The sequence below is a fragment of the Anabrus simplex genome, chromosome 5, assembly GCF_040414725.1.
Source record: "Anabrus simplex isolate iqAnaSimp1 chromosome 5, ASM4041472v1, whole genome shotgun sequence".
In the NCBI taxonomy this organism is placed as follows: domain Eukaryota; kingdom Metazoa; phylum Arthropoda; class Insecta; order Orthoptera; family Tettigoniidae; genus Anabrus; species Anabrus simplex.
The window spans coordinates 334,129,459-334,152,333 of NC_090269.1; the positions used below are offsets into that span (position 1 = coordinate 334,129,459).

The 22,875-nt window shown below is 37.7% G+C and overlaps 1 protein-coding gene across 1 annotated transcript in view; it reads right to left on the reverse strand.

The window, feature by feature from the left end:
* The window catches only part of Dgk (diacyl glycerol kinase 1), a 419,783-nt gene that overhangs the window by 45,442 nt on the left and 351,466 nt on the right, over positions 1–22,875 (reverse strand). The window contains exon 14 of the mRNA XM_067148158.2: positions 14,390–14,521. Coding sequence (XP_067004259.1) covers positions 14,390–14,521 — 132 coding nt within the window. The remainder of the gene's footprint in view (positions 1–14,389; positions 14,522–22,875) is intronic.

Below are 22,875 nucleotides of genomic sequence, written 5' to 3' on the forward strand. Positions count from 1 at the left end.
GTTGCAGCTCCGTTGAATGCCTTATGTAAGAGAGGTGTTAAATTTCAGTGGTCTCCGCAATGCCAACATGCCTGGCAAGCTATCAACAAAGCTCTTGTTCAAGCTGTCAAACTCACTCACTTTCAGCCCGGCAAGCTCCTCACGCTCGCCACGGATGCCTCAGATTATGGAATCAGCGCCGTTCTCTCTCAGAAGGATCGTCATGGACAAGAACGTCCTATAGCTTTCGCTTTAAAGACACTCAACGAGCATCAACGTCGTTACTCTCAGATTGAAAAAGAAGCTTTAGCTATCATCTTGGTATTCGCCGTTTCAACGAATATCTCTATGGCAACCATTTCCTGATCATTACTGATCACAAGCCTCTTGTACACTTATTCCATCCTGGTAATAAGATCCCTGAGCATTCGCTCCGTAAACTTCAAAGATGGTCCATATTCCTTTCTGATTATTCCTATCAGATCGCCTATCGTGCCACATCCCAGCATTGTAATGCTGATGCCCTCTCTCGCTTACCAGTGGGTCCTGACACCACCTTCGATTCCCAGGAATCAGAATGTCTCCAGTTGGACATCGAACTCAAAGACACTGTATCCAGCTTTCCCATTGACGCTACCTGCATCGCTAAAGCAACGGCTAAAGACAATACGGTTGCTACAGTACGTACTTACATACGCAACGGTTGGCCTCTTCAGAACAAACTCCCTTCCAGCCTAGCGCCTTATTATCGTCTTCAGCATCGTCTCACGACTCGTGCCGGAGTTATACTCTTAGAGACAGGCTCCCTCTTCCGAGTGGTTATCCCACTGACTCTACGACAACGAGTTCTCGACTTGTTACATCAAAGTCATTGGGGCATATCCCGCACTAAGCAACTTGCACGTCAACACTGCTATTGGCCTGGTATTGACACCGCCATAGAAAAGCTCATCCGCCATTGTGAACAATGTCAAATTCATCAGAACGCCCCATCCTCTGACCTCGCTTCATGGCCTCCTACTTCTCCATGGGAACGAGTACACATCGACTTCGCTGGACCTTTTCTCAACTCCATGTGGCTCATTGTGATAGAATCTCTATCTAACTTTCCCTACGTAGTTGACATGCATTCTACTACTACTACTACTACTACTACTACTACTACTACTACAGAAGCTACCATTCGTGCACTTCAGAATATATTTACAACTGAAGGCTCACCTCAACTGCTAATTTCCAACAATGGACCGCAATTTACTGCTACTGCTTTCCAGAACTTCTGTACATATAATGGTATTCGGCACATCCTAGCACCACCTTTTCACCCTCAATCTAATGGTGAAGCTGAACGTTTTGTGCAAACTTTTAAGAAAAGTATGAAGAAAGCCGTATCTTCAGGTTTAAGTAAAGAGCAAGCCTTGTTACAGCTCCTAGGAAATTATAGAACTCTGCCCGGTGCTGACAATGTAACTCCTGCTCAAAAGCTCCATGGACGCCCTCACAGAACTTTACTTTCTCTGTTGCAGCCTCTTCCTGCCCAGCCAAAACACTCTCCAACGAAGTTTAATGTCAACGACAAGGTCTACATTCGCACCTTCAAGTCCAATCCGCTCTGGCTACCTGGTGTCATCTGCCGCACCTTAGGTCATCGTCTCCACGAGATTCAGACTGCTGAGAAACGCATCTGCTGCCACCAGGACCAGATACGCCTCCGATATCATCCATATCCTACTATTGATTGTATTGTTAAACCTGCCAAGTCTATTGCTGAATGAGCTCTAGATCACTTAATTCATATGGGTTCCTTTCAGGAAGATTCTTCTCCACTTCACCCAGTCCCGGCTCCAGACAACACGACAGAGACGGCCGACTCTCCTGCCCAGCATCGCTGTCGCCGCCAACGCCACCGCCGCTTCACGCCGTACCGGCGTATTTAGGAGGGGAGGGTGTCGTGTGTCTGCGCGCTCCTCGCTCTGCGCCGCCTGCTCCACGCACGCAACAGCCTGGATTGTTCTCGACTCTACGAGACGTCTGCACTACGCTTGCCTGTTACATCAGCCAGCTATATAAAGGCGCTGCCGTCCAGCCACAGGCGAGGACTTGCCAGTGCCCAGCACCAGATTACGCCGAATGTCGAACACTGAGGCTATCCCTCTTAAAAAGGTGTCTCGAACAGGTGGACTGATTCTGAGTGTTTGAGGTTTCACCTCGGGTTACTGCCTCCGCTCCCGTTTCCCGCAGCCACGTCGAGCCCGATGACTGTATTCCCTCAGTCCCACCTAGGCTCAAACACATCAATTAGTATTCTACTAATTATGCATTTCAATGTCAGTTCCTGACAAGTTACAGAAACAACTAATATTCTGTTAGTACAAGCTTTCGCTACTGTTTACACTTGTGATGGTATAGAACAGATAGTTTTCAACTATCAAGAACTCTAGCTTTTCAATGGACTTTCGCATCAAGATAGATTCATGTATATATGTATATAAAGTGTACATTTTTTGGAACTTCAGTCTTCAAGCAACGTTAACTGTTTATAATTTGCATACTGCTTCGAGGAAAATTTTATTTGAATGTATGTATATATGTTGTTAAGACTATCTGAAGCAATAAAATATAGTTGTGTTCCTGTATACCTGTTCTTGTATACAACAAATGGTAATAAAATCAAAATAGTAACTCAATTTAAATATCTTGGAGAAGTAATAATACATAACCTAAATGAAAAAATCTCAATCCAAACAAGAACAAATAGATTAGCTAAAGCACAAAAATGAACATGGGATATCTACAAAAAGAAATGTCTATCAATAAATGCAAAAATAAAACACTACAACATAGTTATAAAACCGGAAGCTACATATGCAGCAGAAACACTTTTTCACCTGAATAAACAATCAAAGACTGACAGACTTCAGAAAATTGAAAGGAGGACTGGAAGAACCTGCATCAACAAAAGATACCAGAAAGGTGGACAGTGGCGGATAATACCTAACAAAGTCATGTACAAAGAGCTAGAACCCATTAAAGATACTATGCGTAAGAGGAGACTGGGATTCTTTGGACATATCATGAGGATGCAGGATTCGAGACTTCTGAAACAACTAGTACAACACAATCTCGTCTCAAAAAATACCACAACAGGATGTAAATGGATCAGAGAAGTAAGAGAGTATCTGAAGGAAATAGGCCTTACAACAGAAGACACCACAAATAAGATAAAATTGAATACAAAACTCAAGAATACAAACCTCTGCTTTACCCTTACATGAAACAAACCATCAACACACATATTTTCAACCAAGGAAAGGGCACAAAGATCAAGCGTCTGAAGAAGTACTGGGAGAACCACAAAGCCTGAACAATCCCTTCTAAGAGACCTGAATGATGGACGGATTGAAGTGATACTATGCGGTCATAAAAGAAGGAGATATTTATTTCTTATCACTGCTAACTCTAAAATATTTAGTAAATCTTCCATTTAGCCTTGTCTGAACATTTTCACATTTCCCTCTTGTATTTCTGCCATTGTTGCTATTTACAGTGAGTTTCTCTCATTGGCTGGCTGGCAGACGCGCTCAGCTTATCTACCTCCCATTGACTCATCACTTCCCATTAAACAGCGTAGCAACAGCACAGGAATGCCCGCACTTCGCAGTTCAGCTCCATGCTTAGAACGTGTATTAAGTGTCGATCTGTCGCTCCAACTGTTCTCGAGTTGTGAAGTTATTTCTTCACAGCATGTTCTCATAATGCCTTCACATGTCTACACGGTAGAGGAAAGGGTATTTATGTATGATAATTATGTGAAAAAAAAGTCTTACAGGGAAGTCATTAGGTAATTTGTAACACAATTTGTAGGTGTTCGCCCTTCACATAGAGAGACCGTGCGAAAACTCAAACAAATTGAGAGGAACTGGTTTTTTACTCGATAAGAAGCAAAGTGTTAAAAAAATGTGTACCTAAGAAGGAAAAATGAAATGAAATCGCAGAAAGATTAGAACATATGCCTACAAAATCCCCAAGATGACTTGAACAAGAAGCCGGGGTTTCTAAGTGCTCAGCATGGCGGGCTACGAAAATGTTAAAATGCTAATGACACAAACAAATGAGGAATTTTTTGAAATCCGTGTTACTGGTACGGACTTATGGCTCCCAGATTTAACAGTTTGTAACTTTTATTTATGGGGAAGCTTAAAAAGGAGAGTGTATGCACAAAACCCTTATACGTTGGATGAACTGAAAGAAAATATCCGGAGAGAAATAGCCTCAATTACGGAAGACAAACTTATGCATGTGAAATCAGAGTTTCTTAAGACAATGCCAGAAATGTATGGATTCAGGAGGAGAACATTTCCAACATCTCCTGTCATAAGGTACGAGCTTATTTTCTTATTTTTATTTGTTATCTCATGTCATGCACGGATAAAGAGAGCAAAGTGCTGTCCTTGTTCCTATGCCATGGAGCGGGGAGTGATGAGTCAACAGGAGGCAGATAAGATGGGCGCATCTGCCAGCGAACTGATGAGAGAAACTCACTGTACTATATAAGTTGTTATTATTATTATTATTATTATTATTGCTAGTGGTTTAACATTGCACTAACACAGCAAAGTTTTATGGCGGTTCAAGGATCGGAAGCTGATAGGATTGGGATGGTAGGGATCGTGGTCTTAATTAAAGTACAGCCCTGACATTTGCCTGGTGTGAAAATAGGAAACCAAGGAAAACCATCTCCTAAATTAAAGCTCACAGCTACGTGATCCAAACCGCATGGCCAACTCACTCAGTCCATGTAAGTTAAATGCACCAATATAAACATAGTTCAAATACCATAGTTGACATGCTTTTTACTAATCAGTTTCTTAAAATGGTTAGATTACACTGTATAAGTATTATCATCACATGTGTGTGATGTAGGGGTTGTTCAACCTGTTCTTGATATTACATAATAAAATTTCTACTTGTTGTATATAATGTAATATGATAGTTTAGGTGCAGTCCAATTTGAAAAATGGTTGCTCCTTTTACAGACAAGAGATGAAAAAATTAAGTTTGAAGGCCAGAGGAAACACATGACAATAGGATACTGTGATGGTCAGTGGATGTTGCCAAGACTGAACGCACAATGAACATGTATTAGGATAGGTTTTATTCTAGTATTAGAATCTACAAGATCCTATTAACATTGATACATACATCAATTCTTCTTTTATCGATTTTCACCAGCTGTGGACCACGTAAATAACTCCTCATGATTTAAATTTTCTTTGGTGCCAGTACTCCTTCATCCTCCTGCTTGCTGCTTCTTTCTTTCGGCCGTCAATTGTTGTTTCTTCTTGGTCGCTGTTTCTGGCTCTAGGAAACCCTTAAATGTGTGTAACTTTTTTCTGAAGGTGGTTCTATTGTGGATGTCTGGATGTGTGATGTTCATTTCTTGCAAATCCTTCTTCGTGTTAAACGATTTTTCATAAGAGCTGCCTTTCCTATTGGACTTATTGAAGTCGTTAAAGATTTTCTTAGCCTGTCATCAGGCATTCTTGAAATATGTCCAAAAAATTTAACTCTTCGCTTTCGAATGGCATCTGAAATCCTACTGCATGTTTTATATATTTCTTTGTTACTGCGTAATCGATATGTGTCAGTACATTTCTTTGGACCGAGGATTTTTCTTAAAATCTTTCTTTCCTTCTTCTCAATTTCTTCAATGTCTTTCCTGGTTGTTAATCCCAGGAGTTCTGAAGCATACAAGCACTCTGGTTGAATTACTGCCTGATAGTGGCGTAGTTTTGTCCTAATAGAGATCACTTTCTTGTTGTGTTGTGTTTTTTGTAAGGTGGAATGCAAGCTCCATTTTTCTGGCTCTCTCACGGTTTGCTTCTTTATCAAGCCCATTAGGTTGTATTATCTCACCAAGGTATTTGAATTTAACAACTTTATTTATCTTATCATTGTTTGTTGTTACTATGTATCTTGGGGCTTCTTTAATGTTGGTCATGAAATGATTTCTTTTTGGCTTCTATGGGAGATTCCAACGTGATCAATTTGATATTCTCCTAATAGTTTGTTTGGCGATGCCCATGTCATTTGTTTCCTAGGAAGCTTCTTGAAATGAGTGGACATCAGTTTCAAATTAAATTTCCTACAGAACTCTATAAGTCTTTGCCATTTCTGTTGGTTCTTCTATGAGCTGGGAAATCCCCCACTATTCTCTTGTAGACTTTTTCTCATCCCACCAGTGTGTTGAAATCCCCAAGTAGTATTTTCACATGATTATCAGGAATTTTTGATGTCACCAATTCTAATTCTTCCCAAAAGTTATCAACCTTTTGTGGGTTAGTTCGATTGTCATCATTAACTGGCGCATGAGCATTAATGAGGGTGTATATTTTCTTTGCACACTTAATGGTTAATAGTGAGAGCCTTCCATTTGGAGACTGGAAGTCTATAACCGAATTTAGAATCTTTTTATTGATTACAAATGCTGTTCCTAAGTGTGGCATGTTCTTCATGATCCTTATGCCAACCTTGCCTTTCAGGATTCTATAGTGGCTTGATTCCTTATATTGCCTCTTCAACTGCTTTTGAAAGACTTATCCTTTAATTTCTTGTTTTCCTATGCATTGTTTTTGTATTTTTAATCGGCTGATGATGACCCAGATTGGTGGTCGAAACCGGTACCGCTTTTAATCAAATAACAATGTAACACTACATTTCTTATTTAATTGTATTGAATAGGTTGAACCATTTTATTATTTCATTTTGATAATTATCATTTCATCCTCACCACGACACGCAGGTTTCCTATGGGCGTCAAATCAAAAGACCTGCACCTGGCAAGCCGAAGTCCTCGGACACATCCCGGCACTAAAAGCCATATGCTATTTCATTTCAGTTGACGCAATGTAAATATTGGTTCATGGGGTCAGCCACAGTAATTTTTCCCACAACTCTTTCTTTGCTACTGGCCATTACCACCGTACTCATTCAACTCTTCTGCGCAAAAACTAATTCACTGCTACAAATCCTCACAAAATGCAGGATGCAAGCCAGAGGCCCAATTTGAATCAAAATTACTGGTCTCAAATGTTACATATCAATATAAACATTTATTTTTCTTTTTAAAATATACATCATAGGGCAAACAAGGTCATAAATTATTACTTAATTTTATAGCATGCGACCATGGAGATTTGGCTAGTGCATGCTCGTATAGAGATTTGTGAGACATCAGCACTGCTACACTGCTATGGACTCTGGTCAAGTGAAAGCCTCTTCCCCCACCCTTCCTTCCCCTGAAACCATCCATCAGTGCATTTCCTCCTTACATCTCAACCTCCTCTCCCACACTGTATCCTGGGGCGGAAGCTTGGGAGTCGGTGTCTTGTCTTTAACATGAAATCATTTACCAATGAACTGCGTGCTGAAAGTCAGTCACCTAAGTTTGATATTGCTGAACAGTCTTCATCATTTATGAGAATTTACAGTTTTACAATGAAATGTAATTTTCTTAGTATTATTCAAGCCTAATATTTGACTTCAAATGTCGAGAAAAAATAAGCTACTTGCTTTACGTCGCATCGACACAGATAGGTCTTATTGCGACGATGGGACAGGGAAGGGCTAGGAGTGGGAAGGAAGCGGCCGTGGCCTTAATTAAGGTATAGCCCCAGCATTTGCCTGGTGTGAAAATGGGAAACCACGGAAAACCATCTTCAGGGCTGCCGACAGTGGGATTCGAACCTACTATCTCCCGAATACTGGATACTGAAATACAAAGTATGTTACAAGTGTTTATTTATATATCCACCTATTCAATACAAAGAGATCTTTTTAGAAATTAAATACTATTATAAAATGTTAAGGGACATGTTTCGCCCATATTAAGGGCATCATCAGCCTCAAATTCAAACCTGTATGGTGAAAAATCAGGATCCTGATTGCTCTTACAAGCCATAAAAAGAGGATATCATTATAGGTGTCAGTCTAAACATACAAAATATTAGAATGTCCTAGGCTAAAATTGCAGTACCAAGCTGCATGTCATAAGTTCACATGAATATATTTTCCGGAGCGTTGAAAAACTTGTTGGGGTAGGGCAGTAAACAGCTCAGTCTTTATAATGAAACAGAAATGTGCCTCCTTGAAGATGATAAGAAAAAGCAAAGCTGATACACTGTTACAGATGTCAATATCGTATGTTGTGATAAGACAACAGATCTCTTAAATGGCTGTTCAGCTGCCTATAGTCTATTTAACTGGCTGAAGGAGTGAAAGTCGAATGTGTTATGATAAGATAACAGTCTTCCTTACGTAATTGTGGGAGCAGGGAAAAAGCATTCGGTTGTCTATCGATGTATTTATCTTATTTGAAGGACGAAAGTCGAAGGTTTATCGACGTTGATAGAGCTCTTTGTTGTGAAGTCTGTAACAAGAGGAGAGTGAATGCTTAGGAAGGTATTTTTGAAGAGAATGTGGGTTTAAAGAAAGGTAAAACATGGAAAATGTATAAAAACACTTACCCTTTCGTCTGTGAAGATGTAAATCAGTTATGGAAAGGTTAGTTGAAGAAAAATAACGTTATGTGTAGGTTCATTTATTTCTTTGACTGTTAATGCAGTTGCTATGGTAGCGTTGAATGACTGACATTTGTACTTCTGGTATTGTATCGATGTGAGATTGGCGGAGGAGGGTGTGGTTGAGGGGAGGGGGTAGGCAGAGCGTTAAATTTATGTGTTGTTGGTTGCGAGAGATTTACATGGTCGGACAGGGAGGGAGTCGTGTTGGGTTGCGGGAGAATTGTGGGGGCGGGCATGAAGGGAGTCAAGTTAGTTAAAGTAGTGGAGGTTCTAGAAGATGTTAACTTAAGATTTTTAAGAATGTAGTTATGTTTTGAATTTAGAGTTTGCAATAATTTGGGTAAACGTTCGTATAATGGATTCTTGACTTCAATTAAATCATTGAGGTTTAGATTTTTGTTGTAGTGTTGGTCCAAAAATATATAGATGGTTTCAAGTTCATTCATCAACTTTCCTTTGTCTACTCTTTTAATAATTGTGAGGTCTCTTTCTATTGTTGTGAAGTGATGTCCTGTTTCTTTCATATGGGAGCTCATTGCTGAAAATTTATTGTGCTTAATGGCATTATAGTGTTCTAAGTACCTAGTTTGAAAACTCCGGCCTGTTTGACCAATATAAGAGGCGTTGCATTGCGTGCATGTGAGCCTGTAAATGCCTGAATCTGAGTAAATGTTTTTGCTTGAATTGACTGTGTTGTGATTAAAAAATAATTTTTGGTTAGTGTTTGTTGTTCTAAAAGCTATACTGGTATTTTTGTTTTTTATTGGGTTCAAGATCTGGTGAACGTTTGGAATTGTTGTAGGTGAAGGTAACGAATTTGGATTTTTTTGGGTTTGTCAGGGATGAGGTTTGTTGTTAATTTGAATTTGACCTTATTTATTAAACGGTTAATCATTTCAGGTTTATATCCATTGATTTTTGCTAAATCCTTTATATAATTTAGTTCTGTTTGAAGGTTCTTGGGTGTGAGAGGGATTTTTAAAGCTCTGTAAATTAAACTGTGAAATGTGGCCAATTTATGGGAGTTAGGATGTAAAGAAGTATTTTTGATTGTTAATGGGGTGTGAGTAGGTTTTCTGTAAATTTTAAAATCGAAGTTGCCATTAATATGAGTTACTGTGAGATCTAGGAAATTTAAGGATCCACTGACTTCATCTTCCTTGGTGAATTTAATATTTTGGTCTAGGTTGTTTAAATAATTTAAAATATCGGTACTGTTATTGAGATCTTTATTGATTATTACGAATGTGTCGTCTACATACCTAAGCCATAAGCTAAGGCCTTTTATTTTATTTATTATTTTATGATGTTCTAAAGAATCTAAATAGATGTCAGCTAAGATGCCTGATAAGGGATCACCTATAGCTAGGCCATCTTGGTGGTAAATTTTACCATTAAAGGTGAAATAGTTGTTTTTTAGCACAAAATTTAGGATTTTTATGAATTCTTCTAACTCAAGCTTGCTGAGGTTGCTGTGTTTTGCGAGGTTGTCTTTGATAATATTTACAGTTTCCTTTGTTGGTACATTAGAATACTAACCTTTCCATAACTGATTTACATCTTCACAGATGAAAGGGTAAGTGTTTTTATACATTTTCCATGTTTTACCTTTCTTTAAACCCACATTCTCTTCAAAAATACCTTCCTAAGCATTCACTCTCCTCTTGTTACAGACTTCACAACAAAGAGCTCTATCAACGTCGATAAACCTTCGACTTTCGTCCTTCAAATAAGATAAATACATCGATAGACAACCGAATGCTTTTTCCCTGCTCCCACAATTACGTAAGGAAGACTGTTATCTTATCATAACACATTCGACTTTCACTCCTTCAGCCAGTTAAATAGACTATAGGCAGCTGAACAGCCATTTAAGAGATCTGTTGTCTTATCACAACATACGATATTGACATCTGTAACAGTGTATCAGCTTTGCTTTTTCTTATCATCTTCAAGGAGGCACATTTCTGTTTCATTATAAAGACTGAGCTGTTTACTGCCCTACCCCAACAAGTTTTTCAACGCTCCGGAAAATATATTCATGTGAACTTATGACATGCAGCTTGATACTGCAATTTTAGCCTAGGACATTCTAATATTTTGTATGTTTAGACTGACACCTATAATGATATCCTCTTTTTATGGCTTGTAAGAGCAATCAGGATCCTGATTTTTCACCATACAGGTTTGAATTTGAGGCTGATGATGCCCTTAATATGGGCGAAACATGTCCCTTAACATTTTATAATAGTATTTAATTTCTAAAAAGATCTCTTTGTATTGAATAGGTGGATATATAAATAAACACTTGTAACATACTTTGTATTTACGTACATTTCAATACGGACCTAACATGAGAATTATAACATACTGGATACTGGCTGCACTTAAGCGACTGCAAGAGAAAAAAAAAATTAAAAAAATAAATAAATAAAAGAACCTTTTTTGTTCTCTAGAGAGGACACCATCCGGGAGTCCTTAAGGGCCGGCCGCTACTGATTGTCTTTAATTAGATCCTGTGAACTTACTTACTTTATTTATTAACCATGTTAATTGAAGTATTTAATAACAAACAGGAAGAAGGATATTAAAAATTCATTTTGGAAAATGTACTACTACGTACTGCACTACGCTATCCTGAACCACACTAACACGTAGTTTCCTATACAAAGCAGAGGCTGCCTATGTGTAAAATTATGTTTTCAAATATGCTGTGTGTCACTGACAAGTTTGTCAGAGTTTGTGTGTACAGAAATATGAAGGAGGTAGTTACATGTGATCGAAGAGGGTACTTTTATTTTTTTACTTTTTTATTTGCTTTACGTCGCACCGACACAGATATGTCTTATGGCGACGATGGGATAGGAAGGGCCTAGGAAGTGGAAGGAAGCGGCCTTGACCTTAATTAAGGTACAGCCCCGGCATTTGCCTGGTGTGAAAGTGGGAAACCACAGAAAACCATCTTCAGGGCTGTCGACAGTGGGGCTCGAACCCACTATCTCCTGATTACTGGATACTGGCCGCACTTAAGTGACTGCAGCTATCGAGAGGGTACTCTACGCCGACCAATAAAATACCAGAGACGGAGACACAAAGTGTAAAATCTCATATTTAGAAATACCCACAATATGAGAGCCATTATTCCAGACAAAGGACAGGAAAGGAAGTATCTTGGGCCTCATCTTAATATTTCAATGATGTACAGAAAATGCAAGGAAAATAACATCCCTGAAAAAAAATGGAGCCGAAGAATAGTTATGTAGAAAGATTTTCAACGAAGATTTCAAACTCTCTTTACAGTTCCTTAACAAAGACACTTGTGATGACTGATCAGTTCCAAAAACAATTGAAAAATGCTGAAAAAGGAGGAGATTCAGAAAATTTTCTAAAAGAAATGGAAAATCACCATACAAAAGCTAATGGCAGGTACAGCTTTAAGAAGAAAGATAAAGAGGAATCAAAAGTAGATGCAAGGAAGAGAACAATCACAATGGACTTTCAAAAATGTCTTTCTACACACTGCCTATCAAACTGTCAATCATTTTATTTGCACAAGCTCTGGACATGGAATTTGACAATCCATGACGTCGCTTCAAATAATGGTTAGTGTATGCTGTGGGATGAAGCAATTGCAGGGAGAGGAGGTAATGAAATAGAGTCTTGCTTACTGAAGTGGATTCAGTGTCATTTGCAAGTGATAAAAATTATTGTTATCCGTATTGAGGATACTGAATGTAGGATGCTAAAAGGTTTGTTTTTTCCACCTATTCAATACATATAAATTTTATAAATTAGGAATTTATTATTGATTCCACTTGAGACATGTTTCGCCCTTCATTGAGGGCATCATCAGTCAAAATATCACCTCAAGGCAAAAAATCAGGTAACTGGTTAGTAGTTGACATGTACAAATTAATACATATTATTAATACAATTACAAAAATTAAGTATGGGAAATAGTTGTACAAAAGTGATGGTTGAACATATAGGTTTATAGATGAAAAGTCAGTACCAATGCCTAAAATTAACATAGTAGAGTTCGGCAGTGGTGCTCAATGAAGGGCGAAACATGTCTCAAGTGGAATCAATAATAAATTCCTAATTTATAAAATTTATATGTATTGAATAGGTGGAAAAAACAAACCTTTTAGCATCCTACATTCAGTGTCATTTGTCGAATCAAACTCAGGTGTTAACAGTACGGTCCAATAATTGTGTTGGTTAGAACAGAAAAATTCAAATTTCTCTCATGTACAACTGGCTTCTGGCACAGTTCCTACAACTTCAAGTGATCAACCATAAATTTCTTCTGAAAGGCCACACACATATAGAAGCAGACAACATTCATTCAAACTATTGAAAGGAAAAAGTTGAAACTCACCAACTTGGAGATTGTTGTGCCATATTTTTGAGCTCAGATCAGAACATGGCACGTAAAAATGTCTCTAGTAGTCCAATGAAATGCAACATAGCAATTTCAAAAATTTCACATCTTTAAATGAAAAATCTGGATCCCCTTTCACAAATCATAAGAAATCTACTAGGGGTGAAATCTTTCTAATCTCAAAAGTTGTATGACTAAGTTTTAGCTGACAAACCTGGAATTATTGCCTATAAAACATCCTTCAATGACACCTGTTTTGAAGAAATTGATATCAGAAGATATCGTAAAAATGCTCTCCTGTTACCAAAGGAAATTCTGACCATATGAAGCAGACCCAAACCTAATTAGTTCAGCTAAATACATGGACGTGAAAACATTAACTCAGTGGATTCCACAGCAGTACAGTGCAGTGATCTCCCTTATGAAGCAGAAGAAGAAGACAAATATCGTAACGATGAGTGATACCTCTACAAACATAAACTGAAATTCTCTGGAAAACATTTCATTCAGGAAAATGTAATTAGTTACAATAATTATCTTACACAGAACGTGAGTGACAGAAATAATTTGTAAAAAAAAAGAAAAAGAAAAAAGTGAACATTTTCTTACTGCGATAGTTATTATAAAGTTTTGTGTGTGCTATATTATGTTTTTCCTTGTTCATTTAGGTACAGAACAGATATAAATTGATATTAAAACAGTTATTTACCTATTAACTTATTTTTACAGCATTCAGAAGTTTAATAAGGGATTAAGAAGAAAAAAGGTGTATGTCCATATTCATGGTTTTCCCAAGAAAATTTATATTGCAATTTATGAATATGTATTTATTTAACTTCTACATAAATATATGATTTGCAGAATAAGTACATATAAAACATTTACAATTCTACTAATTTTCTATAATGAGCAATTGGCATAAATGTGCAGCCAGTTATTGTTATTATTTTATACTGTAAAATTAACAAAATGGACATAAGCTCTTTTGGTTCTCATGTACGGAATTTCTCTGTATGCTGACACAAATAGCCTGAAATTATATTATTTGTTTTTGGGACTCTACAACAAAAATGCTATGCAAATTATTGTAAGAGATGCACTAAAAAAATGAAATTTGCATGGTAACAATGCATATATTGGATGATGTCTTGTTACATTAGATATAACAAGTGGCCATGATCTTGATCTGGTTAGCCTCTACAGAAACCCTAATTTATTTATGGTTCTCAAAATGCGTGCAACAAATTTGCCCCATTTGCAGAAGATGCCCCAGTTTTCCCTACTCTCTATTCTTGAAGAAGATACTATTGAAAGAATAATCCCAGATAGTTTGAAGAGCCCTTTCAAATAAACTGCTATCTATACCACTGTAAATTCATAGCTTACTAATAACAAAGGTAGCTTCTTATTATATTACTATTGATGTATTGCTGTGAAGACATACCACTCCAACTGAGAAATAATTGTTGATGATGTTGTAGGGGATAGGATCACCTCCAGGAGTGCCATCATCTTTCTGCTCGGATACTTCTATCTGCCACCGGTCCATCATAACTGGTGTAGATCTCTCAATTTTCTGTTGGGAGACAAAGAAAAAATTAAACCATATTACTACTTCAAAAATAAGATTGTCTTTCTAATCCTTATCAACATTCAATTATTTAAGTCCATACACTAGCTATAGTACCCGTCGTTGATGGGACAATCACGTAGCATCTGCATGATTACATTTCTGTCCTCCCCTCATGGTATTCTCCAGGCTTTGATGCACATAAGTGGACATGCCTCTCCCTGTCAGCAGCTTGTCATGACATACTTGCTTCCTTGCTCTCTGTAGCCCACTGCGCTTTTAGATTTTTGCATTATTGCTGATCTTGAACTGATCTCTTCCCTTCCGTATAAATAAAAGCCAAGAATCGGGTTAATATTAAAAAGCACAGTCAGATGATGTACAAAGACTTTAAAACATTGCTGGAGTGATCTCCTTAGCAACTCTCTTCATAGTCTATAGAGTTAGTTATTGGCTCCTGGACTTACACTTTCACATAACACGCTGTACAAATATTTCCCTTATTTTTGGCTGTATTGGACAGAAATATGAGGGGGGAAAAAAAACAGCCATTAGCAAATTTAGAGTAAAACCAAACTTAAGAAGGATACATCTAGTTTTATGCTTTAGGCCCCTTCTAAAGCATCTGCAACTGCTGGAAATTCTGGATAACTTATAGCTAAGGTCCTGTTCGACCATATTCTAAATTGAAGTTTCATTAAAATCTACCCATCCATTTTCCAGTGATGCTATAACAGGCACAGACAAAAATTAAACTGAACTCAATGCAAGTCATTATACTGACTTCAGTATTCTGGTCAGAATACAGTAATAACCAATAGGAATGTTGTGTTTAAAAGCAATTAAATCATAGGAAACGATCGATCAATGAGAAACGGCAGAGTTTGTCACTTTTCACGAGCAGTACTATGCTGGTGTTCAAACAATGCCAAGTTTCAGAACTGGAAAGACCTAGCCATAAACAATGGGTAAGATTGGTCTGCAGATTTCCATTAAGTGTGCACACTTCCCATTCATATCAGCGTTGATAGTAGGGATCAAATAGTTGGAATACTGCGATGAACCAGTGTGTCATGTAGTTATCAGAACATGTGTGAACCTGAGGAATGCCACGCTAAAAAACAAAAAAGGAAAATTATCTAACTCTCCAGCTACTTCATGCAAATCTTCATGCAGGCTTTTCTACTGGGCATGCAGCAGTAATGCCATCTGTCGGAGATGAGTGGCAGCGTAAGGGACAAAGCAAATCACAACATATAGAAGTCAATGTAATGTTATGATTGATCAATTTTATTGTAACCCTTGGAATTTAATTTTCTATCTGTGATATTAAGGTATCCAATGTAAAGGGAGTCGTCCTGCCTCTCAGGACATTCCTTCATGATATTTTTTCCCATTTCGGGTCATCTTTACAATTTCCCTTGCCGATGAGATGACGCAGTTTTTCACCTTAAGACAATTATCACAAAAACCACCACTACCATTGAACAATATATCCATGTTACTGATACTCTGGGTTGACATAAACTAAGCAACGAATTCATTAATATGTCTGTTATCATAGCCAGTACATAAAAAATGAATGAGATACAAAAGATCAGAAATTGTATTACCTATAAGTCTATAACTTTTGTTATGTAGTGTTTATCAACAAGACCACTAATAACATAGATTTTTGTTTTGCTAGTGGCTTTACGTTGCACTAACACAGATAGGTCTTATGCCGATGATGGGATAGGAAAGGCCTAGGAGTTGGAAGGAAGTAGCTGTGGCCTTAACTAAGGTACAGCCCCAGCATTTGCCTGGTGTGAAAATGGGAAACCACGGAAAACCATCTTCAGGGCTGCCGACACTGGGATTCGAACCCACTATCTCCCGGATGCAAGCTCACAGCCGCATGCCCCTAACCGCACAGCCAACTCACCTGGTTTCAGGTAACATAGGTATTTGAGAATTAAATTTACAGCTTCCCCTGAACTACCATTTCATCCAGAATGAATATAATTATTTATAGCTTAGATTTTAGTGTATTATTTCCTAACTTCATTTACCGATTTTTATTAAATTCTGTTCAGTCATTTTCTTATGATGAACATACATACGCGCGCGCGCGCAACGGAAAATTAAAAAGTGCATTTCCTTAGTATGGACACGGCCAATACAGACACACAAGTCTTATATCATTCTGAGCAATGTACAGACAAAACTCCTATTTTATATATTTATATGTATAGGTATCTAAATTTTGGGAGTAGTACTGATTTTATATAAACATGCCAGTGGTCACTGCTTATACCATCTAGAGAAAGTGGCAGTGGATGTGGAAATTATGGTTACCTTACTACAAACTTGTGAACTAACTTAAAAGATACAGACTTTTAAGTCATACCTAAGCCAGAGTCTTTTAACCTACTCTCACAGAAATAATATTGGGGGATCCACATTTCCATTTATTAGGAACAACCTCCTGTATTTACAGGCTGCTACTAAAGACAAGGTAAAACATATGAAATTTCTGTACAGATCTATTAATTGAAGAAAACTCTAAATTATAAAGGAACAGTATAATTAGTGTAGCATTCCAGAGCTGTAGCTGTAGAGGTGGTGTCTCAGGATTTTGATGGAGCCTCGGAGGATGAGGGTCGCAATTTTGGGGATGAGCTTCATTGGAAGTTGGAAGCACTTCCATGTGGCGACGAAATGACGAGGTACGGTACCGCGAGCTCCAACCATTATCCCTATTATTTCTGTTTCCTGAAGGTGGTATTTAGATTTGTAGTAAGGGATAGTGAGTTTGTACTTGTTAATCTTTTCAAGATTAACCTCCTCTGAGTGACTGCTATGGTGCTCGAATCTGACAGCCGGATCTAATATGAATCCTTGAGAGCTGCTGTCTTTAAAGGCTATGATGTCAATTCCCTGCGAACTACCATTTATGGCCAGACCGTGTATCTTCTCATGTACACTGAATCCCTTCTTTCTTAGTTCTTCGGCAATGAGGGATCTGATCTGGTGGTGTCGCGTGTTTCTTAGGAGCTCTCCGCGCGTGCAGAGTCCCAGAACATGACCAAGAGTTTCTTTCTCTCCGTGGCAATGCTGACAGAGGTTGTTGTCTGGGGATCTGCCTGGCACCGAGCGCACTGCAGAAACATTAGCATTCATCTTTATAGCCTCTCTCCACTCGTTACAAGACAGTCTGATATGATCTCGCACCCAAGAGTTTGCTGGTGTGTACTCTTTGTACAGTTGTACTCCGAGTCCTTTTTTTGGCAGTGAACACCAGGAGGTGAATTCACATTCTCGTAGCTCTTGCCGGATCTTCTTAGTATCATACAAGCCGTTCTTGGCGCTTATTTTCTAGATATCAGAGTTTGTTAGTTTTAGGCATTCTATACATTCCCGACTCTCTGCGTGAGAATCCCTTGAAGCGACGCTGAGTGGGTGTTTAGTCTTAAGCAAGATGTTACAGGAGTTAATGCATTGAAGGTAAACCTCCCACAAGGTTTTAAAAAGAGCGAGTCCTTTGTATTTCTTTTCAGTGTACAACATGCCATCTGGAGTATCTGTTGGCAACTGCAATATCTCCTTTGTTGCACTTTTAATCATTTTATCGCTTTCGGATAAGAATTTCTGTGTGATTTTCTTGAAACTGCATGTGGGACAGATTGAGAAATTCAGTACTGTGAGTTTTCGGTCTTCCATAAGCAGTGGCAACGATGTTAGAAGTTGGAGCTTATTGTGAAGGTCTTTCATTACAGCAGTCTCGTCGAACACTAGAGTATCCCTGAAGGTATTTCCAAGATAACGAATTTGTTTGCCGTCTCCAATTAAGCCAATCTTACAGTCTTCCTCCATGGATAGCAGCTCTTTCTTCAACTCGCCTCATATTACACATATCCTTGTACACTTCTGTGGATTGATATCAAGACCAATTTCTTCGAACCTCCTGCGGGCTAGTCGGGTAAGATCTAAGGCAGCTTCTTTGTCCTTCCCGATGATGACAGTGTCGTCGGCGAAGCCCATTACCGTTATAGGTGGTAGTTCGGCTGACAGAGATGCCCCGTAATGCCGCGAGAGACTATCTTTGCTTAGCTCGTCTAAGATACGATCTACAGCTAGATTATAGGGGGCTGGTGATAATGGAGATCCCTGCATCACGCCTCTCTTTATAAGTATAGATTTTGTCCTACCCTTCTGCGTTTCGATTTGAGTGATGTTCCCAGTCTGAAGGTTGGAAATTACGTCCACGAGTTTTGAAGGTATTCCTTCGGACTGTAGAGTTTTTAGAAGGTGGCTGTGACCGATATTATCAAATGCCTTTCGAATGTCCAAAAAAATTACCGTGATGTCTTCTTTCCTTTGTTTAGCAGATTTTAACAATGCACCAAGAATGGAAGAATTTATAACGGTGCCTGTAGTTGAACAGAATCCTCGCTGGTGTTCATTATAGTGGATGTACTTGCGTAAGCGACTGTCAAATACTCTTTCTATTACTCTCCTAATGACTGAACAGATAGTGATGGGTCGTCAGTTCGACATGGGCTTCGGATCGCCTTTCTTATATAGCAAAACGTTCATGCATTCCGCAGACATTCGGGAACTTCGCCAGTTTGTAGCATTCTGGTTGGTGTTTTTGCGATGATATCCTGATACTGTAGTGAGAATGCATTCTAAATATGGTACCTATATAATAAAGGTTATTAAAGATTACCAGCTACAAGTTTTATGTGGAAGCCAAATCATAGGGATCTGAATTTTCACTTCAAAAGCCTCATGTATGTTGGCTGGGATTTGAACCATAACTACCTTGATAAGCCACAATGCCACTTAATTATCATACTTCCCTCACATACAGTACTTTGTACCCAGAGTGAGCTGAATATATGAAGAATCCACTTCCAAAACTGCTTCCTTCCTCTTTTTAGAAAAACTGAGGTAATGGCGGTTTTAATCTCTGAACAAACTCTTCTAACAAATCTGTTAACCATTTCGTGGCTAAATTTGTTCTTTCCCTGTGTAACGTAACTTCAGAATTAATGTCATTTTTCAAAACTTTCTCCTTCCACAATGTGTACTGTTCCAAAACTATCTCTGTCCCTACATGAATGATGAATTATTTTCAGAACTTCAATCCATAAACAAGATTACTATTATTTGATATTTGGGTTCCAAAAGTCCCTCCATCCTTTTAATTTTTCCTTCATGGTGAGTTTAAGTTCCTGTGTTCAACAATTACCAACACTGTATAAGCTATATTGCTATCACCCCTTGCTAGAGGACAAAAGAAACTGAGGATGCGAGTCCTAATGCTTTAAATAATTTCAAGTAAATTGAATTAAATAGTTGGTATAAATAATACAAAATAATGCCAGTATTAATTACTTTTAATGTATTTCTTTTCAATAATAATAATAATAATAATAATAATAATAATAATAATAATAATAATAATAATAATAATAATAATAATAATAATAATAATAATAAAACTGATCAAAATCGTGATGAATTCTTCAAAACACAGAAACAAACCTCAAAAATCATCAGATCTCAAAAACGAAAATATGATCAAAACAGACTGGCAGAAATCGAAGATGATTTCAAGAAAAACAATACATGGAACTTCAACAGAACATTCAGAGAAGAATTATCCAATTACCAGGCACCAAGTCTCTGTTTCAAACGTACAGATGGGACTTTGGAAACAAGTAATAAGGGAAATTGTGAACACCTAGCAAACCATTTCATGGACCTTTTAAACTGTGAATCTCCGAAAGAACAATTCACCTATGAAAAACCAACACCTAATCCAGATTCAGAACCCCCACATTATAAGAAGTCAAACAAATAATCAGAGATTTAAAAGACAACAAAACACCAGGAGAAGATGGAATTATCGCTGAAATGTTGAAAATTGGTGGTGACAAACTGGCTCAGAGTAATCAAAAAAATCTTACAGGACATCTGGTTTTCTGAAGAAATTCTGGAGGATTGGAAATGTGCATTGATTCACCCACTTCACAAGAAAGGAGACAAATCAGATATTAATAACTACAGAGGAATTTCTCTCCTCTCACTCGTATATAAAATCTTCTCTAAAGCTCTACTTAATAGATTAGAGAAACAAACAGACCACCTGATCAGAGATTATCAGGCTGGATTCCGAAAAGGGAGATCCTGCGCAGAACAAATCCTAAACCTAAAAACCATACTACAGATTCGCAAAACCAAACAGTAATCACCTTTGTTGACTTCAAAAAGGCGTATGATTCCATAGATCGGCAGACCCTGTTCAACATACTAGAGGAATTTCAAGTCGACAAGAAAACGAGGGAATTGATTAAACAAACTCTGACCACCAACACAACATCAAAAGTTAAGTTCTTGGGAGAAATTTCTGAACCGTTCGAAATCAGAACTGATGTCCGACAGGCAGATGGACTATCCCCACTACTATTCAATTTAGTTTTGGAAAAAGTGATTTGTGAATGGAGAAAAGAAACTAAAGGTATAAACATTGGCAGACTTCTTAAAGACAAAATTCACCTTGATTGCTTAGGTTTTGCAGATGACCTTGCGATCCTTTCGAACAACAAACAAGAAGCAATCCACTTCATAGAAAAATTGCATGAAATAGCAGCAAAAACCGGACTTCAAATTTCATTTGAAAAGACGCAGTTTATGGAAGGAACTAAATCAAGATTCGACAATCAACCATTAATCACCAAATGTGGAATAATTTCCCAAGTAGACAAATTCAAGTATCTAGGTGAAATTATTCAGCCAGCAGGGTTAAATCAGGAAGCTAACAAAGAACTGCTAAACTGCAAAGGGCTTACAAAATCACATGGAACAGATACAACAAAAGATGTATATCAAAAAATGCAAAATTACGACACTACAATACAGTCTTCAAACCAGAGGCACTTTATGCATCTGAAACACTGATCATTGGTGGCAGGTCACAAATGAAAAGCATTGAGAAACAAGAAGAAAATTCTGAGAAAAATCCTAGGACCAAAGTTCGAAAATGGAATTTGGATGAAAAAGAAACCACACAAAATTTTTCAATTCACAGAAGAAAATCACAGATACCATCAGAAAGAGACGACTAAAATTCTATGGACACCTACACAGAATGTATAATAACAGGCCGACAAAGAAAATTCTAAATCTAGCTCTAACCCTGAAAATCTGCAACAATTGGTTAGCAGAAATTCATGAAGATCTACAAGAAATGGGTATTGAAGATGAAACCATTCAAGATAGAATAACATTTAGAAGCTTAGTAAACAAACATAAATTTGCAGAGAAACCAACAAGAAAAAATACAGGCTGGACAGAAACATGCAGAAAGCAACACAGTGGAAAAATGAAGAGATATTGGGAAGAAAAGAAGAAGAAACATTGTGCAAAATAAGTTCAAACGCGCTCCACAGTTGGGCACAAAGAATTAAAAAAAAAAAATGTAATTGGCTTTACGTCCCACTAACTACTTATCTGGTTTTCGGAGATGCTGAAGTGGTGGAATTTAGTCCTGCAGGAGTTGTTTTACATGCCAGTAAATACACCGACAAGAGGGTGACGTATTTGAGCACTTTCAAATACCACTGGACTAAGCCAGGATCGAACCTGTCATGTTGGGATCAGAATGCCAGCGTCTAAAATATCTGAGCCACTCAACTTGGCTATTTCTTTTCAGATTATAGCCTGCTATATTCCAAGATGTAATCAAAAGCATTGTGTTTATGGTTGTGGTGATTTGACAATGCAGGATATACAAAAATTTCATACAGTCTTTTATTCCAACTATTAAAAAACAGACCAAGATAAATTCATGTTGAAGCTCACATCTCAAAGTATTCATACAAGAAGGCGTTCCATCAAATGCATTCAGGCAATTCAGTTACTATATGTTATTTTTAAAAAAGTAAGCAAAGGTAATAATTATAATATTACTTTAATCCAAATGAAAGGCATTTTAAAAATTCTCTCATTCCAGTATACAATTCCAAAATTTTCTACATCCAATTAAAAATCTTTAATAACTTTGCAAATATCGAGACTTGTTTTTAATAATTATGTCTAATATAAATGTGTATTCACCCAGCCATAAAACTAAAACTGAAAAAATTTGGCCACTGCCACCAAAAGGAAAGGTGTTATTAGTTTTCTGCAATTTTTACAAAATCTTTTATTATGTACCAGTAGGCAGTTTTGGAAGTGGAGTCTTCATATATTTTTTCTTTTTTTACAAGTTGCTTTACATCGCACTGACACAGATAGGTCTTATAGTGATGATGGGATAGGAAAGGACTAGGAGTGAGAAGGAAGTGGCTGTGACCTTAATCCAGGTGCAG